Source organism: Magnolia sinica, chromosome 1, assembly GCF_029962835.1.
Source record: "Magnolia sinica isolate HGM2019 chromosome 1, MsV1, whole genome shotgun sequence".
Taxonomy (NCBI): Eukaryota; Viridiplantae; Streptophyta; class Magnoliopsida; order Magnoliales; family Magnoliaceae; genus Magnolia; species Magnolia sinica.
The window spans coordinates 126,313,306-126,329,476 of NC_080573.1; the positions used below are offsets into that span (position 1 = coordinate 126,313,306).

Consider the following 16,171-nt stretch of genomic DNA (forward strand, 5'->3'; position numbering starts at 1 on the left):
TCGCTTATCGCACTCCAGATTGATCTATAGATTGGATGGACTTTTGAGTTAGGGGGATGGAACCACTGACACTGGATTCATCTTCAAAAGTCAAAACCTAAACTTAGCAACCTAAAGTTAAGAAATCTAAGTAACCAATGCCATATAGAAAATACACTTTAAATTCAAGGACCATTGACCTTTCAAAAAATAAAAAAAATAAAATAAATTCAAGGCCCATTGGACTGCAATCCAACAAGACTATTTACACCATTTGTTCCCACACTGACCTCCTACAACATTCCAAATTTGCAACCAAATTTACCATTCCCTGAGAACCCCAACTGTTCATTTGTAGATATTACTGCCCAATTCATACCGTTATTCCAGAAATGCCCACATAAAGTAGATTGCATATTCATCCCTGATAAAGCGCAGAACCGCTGATTGCACATGACAACCCTATATTAGCATTAATGCAATCTAATCTGGAATGCTTCCGTGCCACATTAGATTACAATTTCCCCATCCCTATTAAGCAATTTCTCATTTCTTCAAATGTTAATGTCCCCACCCATTAGGTTACAAATTCGCATATTTAACATGCATAACCAAAATGCCTCACCAGTCACATTGCAAGTTCTCTACTTTATTGATGCCATTTGTTCTTAAAATGCTCCCACACCTGTAAATAGTTCCTAGGCTTCCAGCCCTGTTCAAGTATTTACAGCATTCATCCTCAGAATTGGCCCACCAAACCTGTTCAAGTAATCACAGCGTTTACTCCCAAAATGAACCAAATTAGATTGCAGATTTACCCTGTTTATTTATTCATAGAGTGCCCCAAGCAAATAGATCGAAGGTCTATATACCATTTATTCTTGATATGCCTCCACCCATTAGATTGCACATCTGAAATCCTATTTGTACTTAACATGATAAAGAAATCAGGATGATGGAGCACAGACAAGATTTAAATCAAATAACAGGTGAGGAAAATCTCATATGCCCAAATTGTTGTGGAAACAAAGGAAAGATGCTTGCTAATACTGTTACTGTGGTAAGGGAAATAACCTATCTACAAGCTGGGACCGGCAAATTCTCTTATGAGACTTTTGGTGGAATCAATTTGCAAAAGGGCCTGGTTAAGTGAAAAAACAGTTTGAAAGCTCTGCAGATATGTCCATGAGAAGCTTGGGCATATAGTGCCTGTCTCTACTCACTCCAATTCCTTCGCAAAGTCTATGTTATCAACAAAGACCTGTGGGAGAAAAAAGAATCAGATGAAGTGAAATCAGGCCAAAATCATAATTCGTGGAAGAAATGCAGCAACAATCACCCAATTCAATCTCATGATGGAAGAACAGGTTTCAAGAAAAGAATTAAAACAATACAAATTTGGAGAGGATGCATTATCTTGTAAGTTCTAACTTGCCTCTCTTCAGTCCTAATTGAACCAACAAGACTTAGACCTGATATGCTGATGCTGAGTTTACTCTTTCGGAAATTTCATAACAAAATAGTTGAAAAAGATTTTTTTTCCTTTTTTCCCACAAATTGTTGTGTTAGCCATGGTCCTGATCCTTTAGATCAACTTTACACCACTGGTTTGCATCCAATGTCGTAATATCACACGACTAGAAGAGGAGTAAAGTAGATCACTCAGTTTTCTCGTAGCATACTACATTAGGTTGTATTGTGCTTGTTGTATATGCAGATGACACTGTAGGTGCAGGTGATGACTTGGAGGATATTGAAAAACTGAAATTGTATCTTCACTCCCAGCTCTAGATTAAAGACCTTAGCTTTGCTATTTTCTAGATATGAAAGTGGTGAGATTTGAAGTTTGGATCAATTTGTACCTGAGGAAATATGTTGGTGTTTTGTTGAAAGAGATAGGAATGTTAGGTGCCAAACCCACAAATACACCTACATTAGGTTGTAATTTGGGCTGAAACAGCCGCTCAGAGCCTGGCTTGAAATTCAGCGATGTCATAATATCACACGTCTTGAAGAGAAGTAAAGTAGATCACTCAGTTTTCTCATAGCATACTACATTAGGTTGTATTGTGATTGTTGTATACGTGGATGACACTGTAGGTGCAGGTGATGACTTGGAGGATATTGAAAAACTGAAATTGTATCATCACTCCCAGCTCTAGATTAAAGACCTTAGCTTTGCTATTTTCTAGATATGAAAGTGGTGAGATTTGAAGTTTGGATCAATTTGTACCTGAGGAAATATGTTGGTGTTTTGTTGAAAGAGATAGGAATGTTAGGTGCCAAACCCACAAATACACCTACATTAGGTTGTAATTTGGGCTGAAACAGCCGCTCAGAGCCTGGCTTGAAATTCAGCGATGTCATAATATCACACGTCTTGAAGAGAAGTAAAGTAGATCACTCAGTTTTCTCATAGCATACTACATTAGGTTGTATTGTGATTGTTGTATACATGGATGACACTGTAGGTGCAGGTGATGACTTGGAGGATATTGAAAAACTGAAATTGTATCATCACTCCCAGCTCTAGATTAAAGACCTTAGCTTTGCTATTTTCTAGATATGAAAGTGGTGAGATTTGAAGTTTGGATCATTTGTACCCAAGGAAATATGTTGGCGTTTTCTTGAAAGAGCTAGGAATGTTGGGTGCCAAACCCACAAATGCACCTATGGATCCTCGTCTTAGAATTGACCTGAGGAAGGAGAGTTATTGAGAGACCCTGGTATGTACAGAAGACTTGTCGGGAAACTCATTTATTTAACCATTATTATGCCTAATATTGCCTTCTTTGTAAGTGTGGTTAACCATTTTACACAAAATTCTGGAGTTTCACATTTAGCCACAGTAATGAGGATTCTTAGATACTTGTGTACATCTGGGAAAGGTATCTGATATATAGATCTCACGGCCATCTTAAAATAGGAAAGTACTCTTATGCAAATTATGCAAGGTCAAGATTTGATGGAAGGTCGACTACAGGTTACTATACTTCTTCTTTTTTTGTGGTAATGTAGTTACCTAGAAAAGCAAAAGGCAGAATATTATTGTCGGGTCTAGTGTTGAAGTGGAATAAGATCTATGGCACATGCAACTTGTGAACTCATCTTGTTACAATCATTTTTCAAAGAGTTAGGATCTGCTGGCCAACTTCCAAAGTTTTTATACCATGATGATCAAGCTGCAATGCTATGCATATAGCTGACAATCCAGTGTTTCATGAAAGAACAAAATTTATAGAGCTCGACTACCACTTCATTCGTGATAAGGTTTCTCAGAAAGAAATTTCTACTCCATATATCTGGTCTCATGATCAGATTGCAGATCTGTTCACTAAAGCTCTTAGGAAGTCTCAGTTTGAAAAGCTTTTTTCCAAGCTGGACATGTACAATATTTATGCTCCAGCTGGAGTGTTAAATGGAACGCTATGACACTCAAGTGGATCAGCTTGGTCTCACCTGTCGTCTCTCATAGTTATTGGGCTAAAATATATACTAGGGAGAGTTGGGGACCATGGGCTTAGTTTATGTAACATTTAAGTGAGGGGCAGTTTTGAAATTTTCTTTTTAATAATGAAAGCCATAATATAATAAGAGAGAGGAGAGTGGTGGTCCTATGAGCATATTAAGAAGCCCTTCTGCCTCTACACTCCTTTCTCTTCTTTCTCTTCTTTGTTCTTCATTTTTAAGGTTTTACACTGCCCAAATCAAATGATTCATTTAAAGAGCATTTGAACCTAAGAATTTAAGGCTTGACTCAGTGCAATAAATGGCTTTACTATTTATGACTAGGGTTGGCAATGGGTCGGGCCTCAACCAGGCAATTTTATTTTTTTTGAACAGGCCCTACCTAGCTAGTTCAAAATCCAGGCCTCGATGAGTCCCAGGGCGTCTGTTGCCAGGCCTATCTCAACTCAGCTGATTAAGTTGACCCCACAATTTTTCTAACACAACTATGCCCTAGGCCAAAATACCCCCAATGGCACCTCTTGGCCAATCTTGGTCTGCCTTGATAGCAAGGCTTACTAAAAGGCTTAGCCTAGGGTGCACACAAATCTACAAAATCAACTAGTGTCTGTGTTGTTTCATATCCTGAATGCACAAGAATAAGCAACTTGAATTTCTTGGTTTTCGAGCTACATGTTCACAACTAATCGAATATATTATTGCCCAAAAAATTGCCCATATGTACGAATAACCTGTGGCAAGGAACTAGCAGTGAGTTTCGGTGTCTTTCATCAATGTCCATAAGATCAAGTTATGACAGACAAATCATGAACAAATCAAGTCATCAAAGAAGATGTCTAGGAGGGTCTCATGGTTGACAATATAGAAAGTGCAGAACTAGACAAGCTTAAGGCATAAACATAAATAATATATACAGTCATCATAATGATTTTTTTAGTGATAATTGTATTGGGGCCTTTCTCTTTTAACTCTTCAAGAAAAATGTATCAGGAAGACTCAAAAGTCACCATACCGATTTCCAACCATCAGGATCCAAGCAGGCAGTAATCTTGGTGTTAATACCAGGTAAAGGTCCAGGTTCACGAGTAATCTTCCCCCCATTGAGCTTAATTGCTTCTGCAGTTTTATAGACATCATCTGTGCCTATTGCAATCTGATTATATAAAAATAAAAATAAAATTTTAATATTAAAAAAAAAAAAAACAATCATTTTAACAGGACCCAATAAAATGAGCGAAGTGCTGTAAAAACAATTTAATGAGGAATGATAATAATAATCCAGCCAAATAAATGGAAATAGGTATCATGAAGTTTAGAATGTTAATGTCCTTGATGGAATTTAGTCCTAATGTGTTTCTGCTCAAAATCATTTGAAGGTTTCAAAACTAAACGAAGTCTCTACCTGCGCATAAGCATTTCCTTTGTCATATTCTTTAACTCCATAGTTGTAAGTCAACTCCAGCACAACATTTTTATCTTCAGGGCCATAACCCATCATGGCTATTGTATACTGCAATCAGCACAATTAACATCAACTACAAAAATAGCCAAGCAATATTAAGGATGACTGACATGATTAAGCATTAGAAGGAAAGGCGACCAAGAAAAATAGTCCATCCTACTCCATAGGAATAAATTCAAGAAAATAATATGATGGGGACATCACGCGCACACGCGCACTTACGCCGCCCCCCTACGTACGTACTTACGTAGGAGGACCCCACCATCGATCTGGCTCGATGACGACGTCCAGGGAGAGCCTCCTAACTAGAAGTCAAGTTTTGGTTCAGAAAAGTGGTCCGATAGTCAAAAAAAGCCCACCATGGGATCTCATGATCGTGGCCCATTCGTCGGATTGGTTTTATATTTTAGGTTTTGCTTATTGTTATTATTTAAAACATCGTGATCGCTTTAGATTTCCTTATTTGGTTTTTATTTTAGTTTACTTCATCACCAAGTAATAGATGTCGTACATGGTGCGAGTTTTTGGGTATAGGGTTCTCCCTATAGATAGGCACCCCTTGTACTTCTTTTCATTCATTGAAGTTAATAAAAAAAATTCCTGTTTTATGTTTCTGCTCTCTTCGTGAGTTGTGGAAGAATTCAAAAGTGGGTGCGAAGCCCTCCCTTTTCAAATGGCTAACTACCGTGGTGCGAAGCCACATCAATCCCGATTCACCCCCATTCTCCATCATCTTTTTTTCCATCTTCCCCCACCATTCGTACTTCGAATTCGTCCTTTTGCTGCATCAAATTTCTTCATTACAGCAAGTTTCCAGATTTCGGCCCGCAGGCGAGTTGAAACTTCGACGGAGCACCATGCACAAACCGTACATCGGATCGAGCTGAGATTTGGAGGTTTTGGAGACCATCTCTGGCCAACCAAGGCCAAGGTGGCCTTTTTCTAAATAGTGGGCCCCACACACATGCGGCCGGGATCACACGCACGTCCGTTTGGCCATTGTTTCTGTCCACACGCGGGATCGTCTTTTGGCTCAAGTTTTTATCCTCTTTTATCCTATCATAGCCATTTTTCATGAATCCTAGCCCTAGATTACGTTTTTCCTAAATTATTTGCCAATTTTCTTACCCTAAGGTTCCCCGAATTGGAATTTTTGAATCCCTTGGATTAGGGACTGATTACTATGCATGCGTGGATGATTATTTCTTATCTTTGAGTATTGTTTGGTTTATAATTTTTATTGATCCAGCCCTATCATGTGTAGGCCTGGACCCGCATAGATTCCCCTTAATTGAATGTTTGGACTTTCATGTGGGATATGGAATTTGTGTAATTGTTTCTGAACTAACGTGATCTTAAGCCTGAAATCTCGCATATCATAGTTAATTTTCATGTCCTGCATCAAATTTGGTATCAGAGCCTAGGGTTCTTGTAGGGGAATTCATTACATGTTTAGGGTTTGGTTGTTTATGTCCATTACGCATCAATTCTCATCATATATGGCTGTTTAGAGGTCTATAAACCCTGAAATAAGCTGCTGAAATTTTCTGTTATCCCCTTATTTGAATTATTTTAGAAATTAACTTAGTTTTCTATTTCTAGATTTAGAAACTTTCCTTTTCTGCTTTTTTATAAACTATTTTTTTAGAAACTTTCTTAATCTGTTTTTAGAAACTAATTTCCTTTCCTTTTTCTTTTTTAGAAACTAATTTACTTTCCTTTTTCTTTTTTAGAAACTAACTTACTTTCTATTTTTAGCAACTTTTCTTTTTTCTTTTTCTTTAGAAACTAGGTTGTTTTTTTTAGAAACTTTTCTAATTTGTTTTTTTTTAGAAGCTTTCCTAATTTGTTTCTTTAGAAACTTTCCTTTTTTTCGTTTTTTAGAAACTAGGTTGATTCTTTTTTAAAATAAAAAATAAAAAATAAACTCTCTTATATGTTGACAACTATATTGCTGAATTCTGGTTGGCACCCTACACTAAACATGGAACAATTGCAAGAGTCCCTAAACAAGTTATCCCAGAAGTTGGAGTTTATGATTAAGCGCTTGGAAATGGACTAATGCTTTGAGCATCTTGATGAATGCATTGCCCGACTAAAGACCATCACCAGGACAAACCCCACCATTGGGGTAGATGTCCAATCTCAGGCAAGTGGCCTGAAGGATAGACCAATGAATGGAGTTGGCCAAGGAATCAGTTATGGGCATGCACCCTTGTACCCACCTCATGAGAGACATCAAGACCACTATTTTGAGGGGTACAACATGTGCAGCCTTGTGACTGGAGAAAGTGCACCAGATGTTAGTGTAGAGTTACCCACTGAGGTCATTCCGGTAATTGATGATTTTCGTAATGTTTGTCCTAATGATCTACCGGATGAGTCCCCTAGGAGGGATATAGAGTACACCAGAACATGGGACACCATAATACCTACAACCGAGTTTACGTTGAATAATTTTGTCGATAGGTCCACAGGTCTTAGTCCTCGTGAAGTCGTTACTAATTATAAACCTAGGAAACTTATTGATCTTGTCCCTATGTCACTGTCCAATAGGCCGTTAGAGTCTGCAGAATCTTTTACATATCACATTCATTCATGGCATCAAGAAATCAGGCAGAAGATCATGACTAATAATGAACATTGCACATTTTCTACAGACCAATATAAATGTTTCAAAGGATTCAATATCGGGGACTCTGTGATGGTCTGCATCAGGCCCAAGCGGTATCCTTCGAGGGCCGTTCGTAAGTTACACGTGTATAGCACTGGACCCGTCAAAATTATAAAACGAAACGGTCTCAATGTGTATGAGGTAGATCTTCCACCTTCCATGGGAATTAGTTTCACATCCGATGTGGAAGATTTAGTTACTTTTCAAGGAACCACTGATACTTTGTCCGGCCCTTTGCCCACCCATCATGATTCCCCATATTTATCCCTTGATCCATGGCCCCTTCCCAACCCATTTTCTCAGCCTCTACCTCCCATATCTACTTTTCCTAACCTTTCTTCCCAGCTTCTACCTCCCACACATACCCTTCCCGACCCATTTTCCCAACCTCTACGTCCCATACCTACTCGTCCCGACCCATTTTTCCAGCTTCTACCTCTCATATCTACCATTCTCAACCCATTTTTTCAGCCTCTACGTCCCATACCTACCCATCCCGACCCATGTTTCCAGCATCTACCTCTCATACCTACCCATCCCGACCCATCTTCCCAACCTCTACCTCTCATACCTATCCTTCCCCACTCATTTTTCCAGCTTTTATCTCTCATACCTAACCTTCACACACCCAAAAAGGAAATAGAGGATATCCTGGACCATCAGATAGTTTCAACGTTGGACACCAGGTTTCAAAAGTACGTGTTTAAATGGAAGTCACGGCCAACTTCAGACAGCACGTGACTCACTGGGGAGCTTTAGAGACTTGATCCTGACATCCTAGAGCGGTTCAGGAGTTTTATTTCGCCAGTGGCAAAATCTTTGCAGCCGGGGAGAATTGATGGGGACATCACGCGCACTTACGCCGCCCCCCCTACGCATGTACGTACGTAGGAGGACCCCACCATCGATCTGGCTCGATGACGACGTCCAGGGAGGGCCTCCTAACTAGAAGTCAAGTTTTGGTTCAGAAAAGTGGTCCGATAGTCAAGAAAAGCCCACCATGGGATCTCATGATCGTGGCCCATTCGTCGGATTGGTTTTATATTTTAGGTTTTGTTTATTGTTATTATTTAAAATATCGTGAACGCTTTAGATTTCTTTGTTTGGTTTTTATTTTAGTTTACTTCATCGCCAAGTAATAGGTGTCGCACATGGTGCGAGTTTTTGGGTATAGGGTTCTCCCTATAAATAGGCACCCATTGTAGTTCTTTTCATTCATTGAAGTTAATTAAAAAAAATTCCTGTTTTATTTTTTTACTCTCTTCGTGAGTTGTGGAAGAATTCAAAAGTGGGTGCGAAGCCCTCCCTTTTCGAAGGGCTAACTATCGTGGTGCGAAGCCACATCGATCCCGATTCACCCCCATTCTCCATCATCTTTTTTTCCATCTTCCCCCACCATCCGTACTTCGAATTCGTCCTTTTGTTGCATCAAATTTCTTCATTACAGCAAGTTTCCAGATTTCGGCCCGCAGGCGAGTTGAAACTTCGGCGAAGCACTATGCACAAACCGTATATCGGATCGAGCTGAGATCTGGGGGTTTTGGAGACCATCTCTGGCCAACCAAGGCCAAGGTGGCCTTTTTCTAAATAGTGGGCCCCACACACATGCGGCCAGGATCATACGCACGTCCGTTTGGCCATTGTTTCTGTCCACACGCGGGATCGTCTTTTGGCTCAAGTTTTTATCCTATCATAGCCATTTTTCATGAATTCTAGCCCTAGATTACGTTTTTCCTAAATTATTTGCCAATTTTCTTACCCTAGGGTTCCCCGAATTGGAATTTCTGAATCCCTTGGATTAGGGACTGATTACTATGCATACGTGGATGATTATTTCTTATCTTTGAGTATTGTTTGGTTTATAATTTTTATTGATCCAGCCCTATCATGTGTCGGCCTGGACCCGTATAGATTCCCCTTAATTGAATGTTTGGACTTTCATGTGGGATATGGAATTTGTGTAATTGTTTCTGAACTAACGTGATCTTAAGCCTGAAATCTCGCATATCATAGTTAATTTTCATGTCCTGCATCATAATATGGAAAAAGTAAAGAAAAATAGTTGACAAAGAAAAGATAATAGAGCTTGTTGATCAAGAAGTCTCCATGGAGGAAAACCCAAAAGAAGATTGATTTTGGGGATAAACAAATCTCCTTCACATTCATTGATTTAGTTGGCTTTTACCACTAGTTTGTAGAATTTGCAAATATCTTGAGACCAAAGACCCAGATTTCTCCCTTGAGGAATTGTGCTTAATAAATTTTAGACATACACCTACAAGTTCTATACATAAAGAAGAGGCACAAACATATACAAGCAGGCAACATTCTAATGCCGAGATAGTGTTTATATACACAACCTCCATGATTTCACATTACATGCAAGCATAAATGGGCACTTCAAATTCAGTGGATCAAACCATAATTTCTGGAGCTGACAAACATGCAAGCAGAAAAACAAGGCAATAATTATGCACCATTACTGTTGTAGAAGGGGCCTATGCATATACAGGCATGCATATGAATTGACAGAGAAGCGGATAGAAATACAAGAGTAGTTAATGAAAACAATGTGCTCTATTAATAACTGGAAGATGTGAAGTTACCTTGTACTCTGGATTATCCCTTTTGCAAAGAAGCACCATACCGAAAGCCTTCGGATTCCAAATAGGTATAGATTCCGTCAGGCATGATAAATAAGTAGATGTGGTAGAAGAGCAAACCGTGAAGTGAGATTGGATGACTATTATGTACCAACTACAAAATCCGTTATTCCTAGCAGAATAATATTCACCTTCTCGTGGAACCTTATGGAACGATCTAGATCTCCTACACGAAGCATTACTTGACACAAAGGCTCTGGTGTAGGCCCCCTTTCCAAAAGCTCAAACTTATAACCATCGGGATCTTCAATAAAAGCAATTACACTCTTGCCACCTTTGACAGGACCAGGTTCTCTCGTTACTTTCCCCCCTTTAGCTTTTATAAGATCCACTGTCTTTGAAACCTATGATGATGGAGAATCAAGTAAAAATCCACCCCCTTGAAAAGATTGTTAATAATTGATTTAAAATAATAATAATAATAATCCGCAAAATTGTATTGTGATGATTCAACCATTCTATCTGCAATAAAAAGATTGCAAATAAGCAAAGAAATGCAAACCAGACAGATCCAGAAATTTGTTAAGTGCATGGTTAATGGTACATTGCATGATAAATTTTCCACAAAATAAAATTTCTTCAGGAAAGCATAAAGTGGCATACTTAAATCAATGCCATTGTGGACCAGATGTAGTCGATATTTACTCTTTCCTGTTACATCACTATCTGACTTCCATAATCGTGTCCAAGTAGAACCATGCTTGCACTAGAATTTGCATTTATGCATGAAGTTTTGACTGTCTGGCTAACCATAGGTTTTCCATAGACATAACCATGCTGTTTGGGGAAACTTCCTCACATATATTTAAAACTTCACTCATACCTTTGGCTTGGAGAAGGGCATCTTTGGTGTCACAACTTGAATTGCAACTGTGCATCATAAGCGTATTGAGAAGTCCATATGCATGGATGGGTCAATTATACATTGGGCCAAAAGTTTTAAAGTCTATTTTGCCAATGGGACTAATTCCAAAGGCTTGTATTACAAAACACACATTGCACTTTTTTAATAGTCTGAAGACTCTAAACACTGGCATGCCCCAGAACTGGAGATCCTGGTTGTTTAGACACCATTTGAAGGAAGTATCAAAAAAAAGACAATGATATCTTTATTGCTCAACTCATTTTCTCTCCCTTCTGTAGAGTGGATTACACAAGTCGCTTGATATAGGATCAGAATGATTATCTTTTTCCTCAAAAGATGTGCCATTTATGAGCAATGGGGATGGTTGATTTTTTCTTAAAGGTAATCAAAATTTATTAAGAAGGAAAAACAGCTACAAGAATAACCATACGGAAGACAAATCCAAGGTAATGACAGAAACAACAACAACAACAAATAGGAACCAAAGATGAGCTTATGTTGGAAATAAAGAATGAAAACAAGTCCTATGGAAATAACTCAATCAATTTCATAATGATGGTTATCGAAAGTCCTTTCCAAGTTGAGTTTATGTTCCTATTAATGCAATTAACAAATTTAACAAAAGTATAACTCAATTCACCAACAATCTCAAAAGACCATTTTTCCATCAGTAAAGCAAACATTCATGATTTCAGAAACATGTGGGAAGCATAACAAATTTACCAAGTACCCTAGTCAATTAGCATGCCATGCATTACACTTGACTTGAAACTTGCAGACGATAGCATGTGATAGTTTTCAAATACTTCTTCAAAAATACAATGCCATACAACATCTTTTATGACTGCAATTATGTAATGAAGAACCTGATGCCAAAGTATATCCTGTTTAGGTAACAGAACCTTACATCCTCAACTGCGATACCAAAGTGACCAAAACCAGTCCCAATATCATACTTGTCTACTCCGTAATCTGCCAAAGTTTATACGTAACAAAGCCGAATGAGATAGCAATATATTAAATTGCATTATCTGATTTACAAAACGATGAGGTAGAGTGAACCTTCAAGCATTCATTCAAAGCTTTAGCAACAGAACTTAAGAGGGGGGGGGGAGGGAGTTGGGGGGGATCTTCAAAAGAAGGTTCGAGTTGTGAGATAAGGTCAAGTTGCAGGGTTTAACAAGATGGCTTACTGTAAGTGAGCTCAACTACAAAATGGGAATCTTCAGGCCCATATCCAAGAAAAGCATTTGTGTATCTCTCCTCAGGAATATCACGCTTCCTTAACAACTTCATTCCTAAGCACTCTGTATAGAATCTGCAATTACCAGATACATAAATGAGCTTCAAGCAAAACAAACATCATAAATCTAAGACAAGATCACTTTAGTAGCACGTTATATACTGAAGACATGCTTTATAGTCTTGTCCAAATCCCCAACACGATAAACAACATGAAGCAGTCTCCTTCTATCCTTTTTCACCCACTCTAGGCCATCTTCTTCACTGATGGTTGTGCTTGCCTGTACTGTATTCCAGGTTGCACCAGCCTCTATACAGTTTCCTACTGTTCTTATCAACTTAGAAGCTTTTGCCCCAAATAACTGTGCCTGTGGAATAGCTGAATAGAAACCAAAAATATGTCAAAGCAAGACATGCACTTACTACCTACCTTAAACGCAGTTGCTAATTAGGGCTGGCAAAGGGTCAGGTCAGCCTGCAGATTAACTGGCCCAACCCACTTTTGAGGTGGGTTCGGGCCAAGCTAAACAGGTGGTAGGTCGGGATCAGGCTAGAAATTTGACTCATTTAAGAAAAATGGATTGGGATTGGGATTGGGCCAGAAACGTGAACCGTTTAAGTAAATGGGTCAGCTCCAGTTGAACCCCACCCAAGGCGACCTGCCCATCCATATAGGTTATCAATGGGTCAAAGCCAGTGTTATCATATGCAATAGATTAAGTGCATTTGAAATCCAAGTATCCAACCTTCCCAATAGATTGGCCACAAAATGAAGGCCAACTAGTGCAAAAATCAGCCATTTCTGCTCATCGAGTGGGTCCACACCATAGAGGAATGATTTGATCCTGTCACATGCACATATATAGGGTTTTGCTAAAGAATCCCTCCCTCCATTCCTCTATGCGCACACACACATACTGACATACATATAAGTAGGGTTTTGGAAATGTCCCCACCTTTGTGGAGATATTAAAAACATCTCCTAACCTTTTGAATGCCACATGGGACAGGGACACTCAATCATCAATTAGGATGGTTCATTCAATAGTACCATTGGGAGCCAGCTCAATTGGATGACTCTAACCCTTCGAATGAGGCTGATTTGTTAGAACCGCCCGTTGTTTAAGATTCATAGATCACATGGTCAGAATCATCAAACCAAAGTGCTCTTTCTAATCATAAGCATTACTCAGATGGATGTTTCAAAACGACAATTGAAACTATTTTGTTTCTCCATTCAATCTTGACTGTCCAATATGATGTTTAAGATCAACCAATTAGTGTGATTCTTGTCCCTAGTTGTATGAAAGAGTGGATGGTTCAAATTGATGATTAGGCATCCCATGTGTCATTTAGAAGCTTTGGGAACATCACTAACATCCCCATGAAGGTGGAGTATAAGTTATGGTCCACCTAGTGGATAATTTCCAATCTTTCATGCGTGTGTGACGTCCAATCCGTCCAATAGGTTGGCCCCATCCTAACAAGCAAATAGGGCTGATTTTTGCAGTAGGTGATCCTCATGGTGGGGCCAAGCTATTGGAAGGGCTTGAAGTCACATTAGACGGTCACAATTGACTGTATGAAAACTTGGATTCAAGTTGAGGTGTATGAGTACCTTGACAGGACCAAAATTCTGCACCTTTTGTATAAAGTAAGTGACTTTCATGCAATCTTTCCTATGGCCACAATCCGGAGGGAAATCATGTTAAGAACCTAACCAAAAGCCCCATGACTGATGGAACGCATCAAGCTAGGCTCTTTAAACCGTTGGGATCATAGCAGTCCACCACGGTCCGCAGCCGACATCCGTGGCGACCCACTCTGTGGCGGCACTCACTCTAGCCTCTTTTCCAGGGCATGGTGGCTGCACTCTAATTATCCAGGTAGCCCTTTCCACTTGGCGGCTGCACTCTGGTTGTCCAGGTAGCCCTTTCTACACTGTGGCACTCTGGTCCAGGTTGCCCTTTACATGGGTCACCCCTTCCATGACTCGAACACAATTGTTAAGAACTGAACCAATACACCAAACACCCCACGACTGATGGAAAGCATCAAGCTAGGCTCTTTAAACCGTTGGGATCCTAACTGACAGTAAGTAATCATCACCCAGTAAATACCACCCATCCTTTTATATGCATACAATATCCAACCCGTCCAATAGGTTGGCCCATCACAAGAATCACCTTGTGCAAAAATCAGCCACATCTGCTCAACACGTGGACGACACTTGTACTTTGTTATTCGTCAATCGTTTAGCATTGCTTTCGGATGAGTGGATGGGGCTGTGTGTGTGGATTTCTATTGTCAAATTCTCCATAAAGGAGGGGAAATCTGAGGTTTTGTAGATAGAGTTTTGGGGCAGAGATAGAGATGGAGAAAAGGAGAGATGAACTAACCACTGCCGAGATGGAAGAGAGAGAGACATCGAGAAGGGTTTGAGGCTGTGATAGAGACGCCGAATCGAGAGGATGCTGAGAATGCGAAAGAGGAGATTGAAAGAGGGCGGAATGATGAGAACTGTAGAGAGAAAGAAGTCATGGGACTGGGAAAAGCACTAGCCATCACACACTCTCTCACTCTCTCTCTCTCTCTCTCTCTCTCTGCTACTGCCGTTTATATCCTCAGAGAGAGGGGAGCTTTGATTTCTTCTCACTCGCCTGTTGCTTTCAGGTAATGGAATCCAATGGAAGGAGAATGAGCCACCCTTTAGTGTGAGTTTTTTTGTTACCGTTTCCGTACAAAGTAGAAAACCATACGCGCCGCATACACGTAAATCAACTCATCATGTACAAAAATCAGGAGATTCTTCGTCGATAGAGAGGTTAGCCATAAAGTTAGCTGATTGAACGCCTTAGGGCCTGTTTGGATGCCTGTAAGTTCTTTAAAGTTGTAAGTGACTTACTTACATGTGAAAGTTACTTACAGGTAATCTGTTTAGATGTAAGTTGTAAGTCACTAATAAGTAAGTTAGTGTTTTTTGTTTAGGTAACTTGTAAGTTACTTATAAGTAAAATATTATATATTCACATCAAGCAGAACTTGAATTAGGAAATTGTTTCAAAGTGTTATGAATATATAAAAATGCATGAGATGAAATATGTAATTTTACTAAGCCCATCAAAATGAATATATAAGCTAATTCTCAGGCCAAACTAATTATCAAGTGGATCATAAAAGTGAATGAAATACATACCATTAAGCATAAATGGTCCATATATAACAAAATCAGAATATTCATTGATGTCCAATTTTTAGAATCCAAATGCATGAAAATAATTAAATAAAAATTAAAAAATAAATGCATTAAAAGAATTCAAGGGAGCATTTTAGGATAAGATCTGTGCAGCCCACCTTAATATATTAATAAATAAATGCATAAAAAGAATTCATATGTGGCCCACCTTAATACATTAATAAATAAATGTATAAAAAGAATCCATCTTAGGTGGACCACACTATTAGAAATAGGCAAACAGCCCATGGGTTCATTAAACTAGTCACAACAGTTTCTGTTGTGGGGTTCACATGAGATTTGGATCATCCTAAAATGAGCATACACTCGTTCCGTAGTGTTTTTTACTTGAAAAAAACACATGACTTTTTTAAGGTAAATTGGCAGTTTGTTCTCAAACGACAGCAGCAACATAGTATGTAAGTCGCATATGATGCAAGTGCACCCACCTTTTAGTGATCTAGATCATATCTTTGGTGCACTATGAATGGATCATGAATGAAGGTAACCTCCATCAAACAAACGAGCCATCTAATGAGTGTACATTGTACCATTGTATATAGAAAAAATTAGCATTGTAGAT

At 39.0% G+C, this 16,171-nt stretch overlaps 1 protein-coding gene across 2 annotated transcripts; it reads right to left on the minus strand.

Annotated features, from left to right (window-relative positions):
• Window positions 1–771: 771 nt before the first annotated feature.
• LOC131257635 (probable lactoylglutathione lyase, chloroplastic) lies at window positions 772–15,026 on the minus strand. Of its 2 annotated transcripts, XM_058258417.1 has the most exons (9): window positions 14,753–15,023; window positions 12,528–12,732; window positions 12,305–12,429; window positions 12,019–12,083; window positions 10,378–10,590; window positions 10,190–10,237; window positions 4,850–4,957; window positions 4,460–4,600; window positions 772–1,240 (listed from the first exon to the last, which is right to left on the minus strand). In XM_058258417.1, the coding sequence occupies exons 1-9, from the start codon at window positions 14,916–14,918 to the stop codon at window positions 1,199–1,201; spliced, it is 1,113 nt and encodes a 370-aa protein (XP_058114400.1). In that variant the 5' UTR covers window positions 14,919–15,023; the 3' UTR covers window positions 772–1,198. The 2 variants fall into 2 exon arrangements, with proteins under 2 accessions (XP_058114400.1, XP_058114405.1); XM_058258422.1 differs by lacking the exon at window positions 4,460–4,600 and having other exon boundaries at window positions 14,753–15,026.
• Between the last annotated feature and the right edge of the window lie 1,145 nt (window positions 15,027–16,171).

Excerpts from the sequence above, each read along its gene's own strand:
- LOC131257635 (XM_058258417.1), bottom strand. The coding sequence starts at position 14,918 with ATGGCTAGTGCTTTTCCCAGTCCCATGACTTCTTTCTCTCTACAGTTC. Across the intron at positions 4,601-4,849 it reads AAGGAAATGCTTATGCGCAG|ATTGCAATAGGCACAGATGA; the intron begins GTAGAGACTTCG and ends TTATATAATCAG. Across the intron at positions 1,241-4,459 it reads ATCCTGATGGTTGGAAATCG|GTCTTTGTTGATAACATAGA; the intron begins GTATGGTGACTT and ends TTTCTCCCACAG.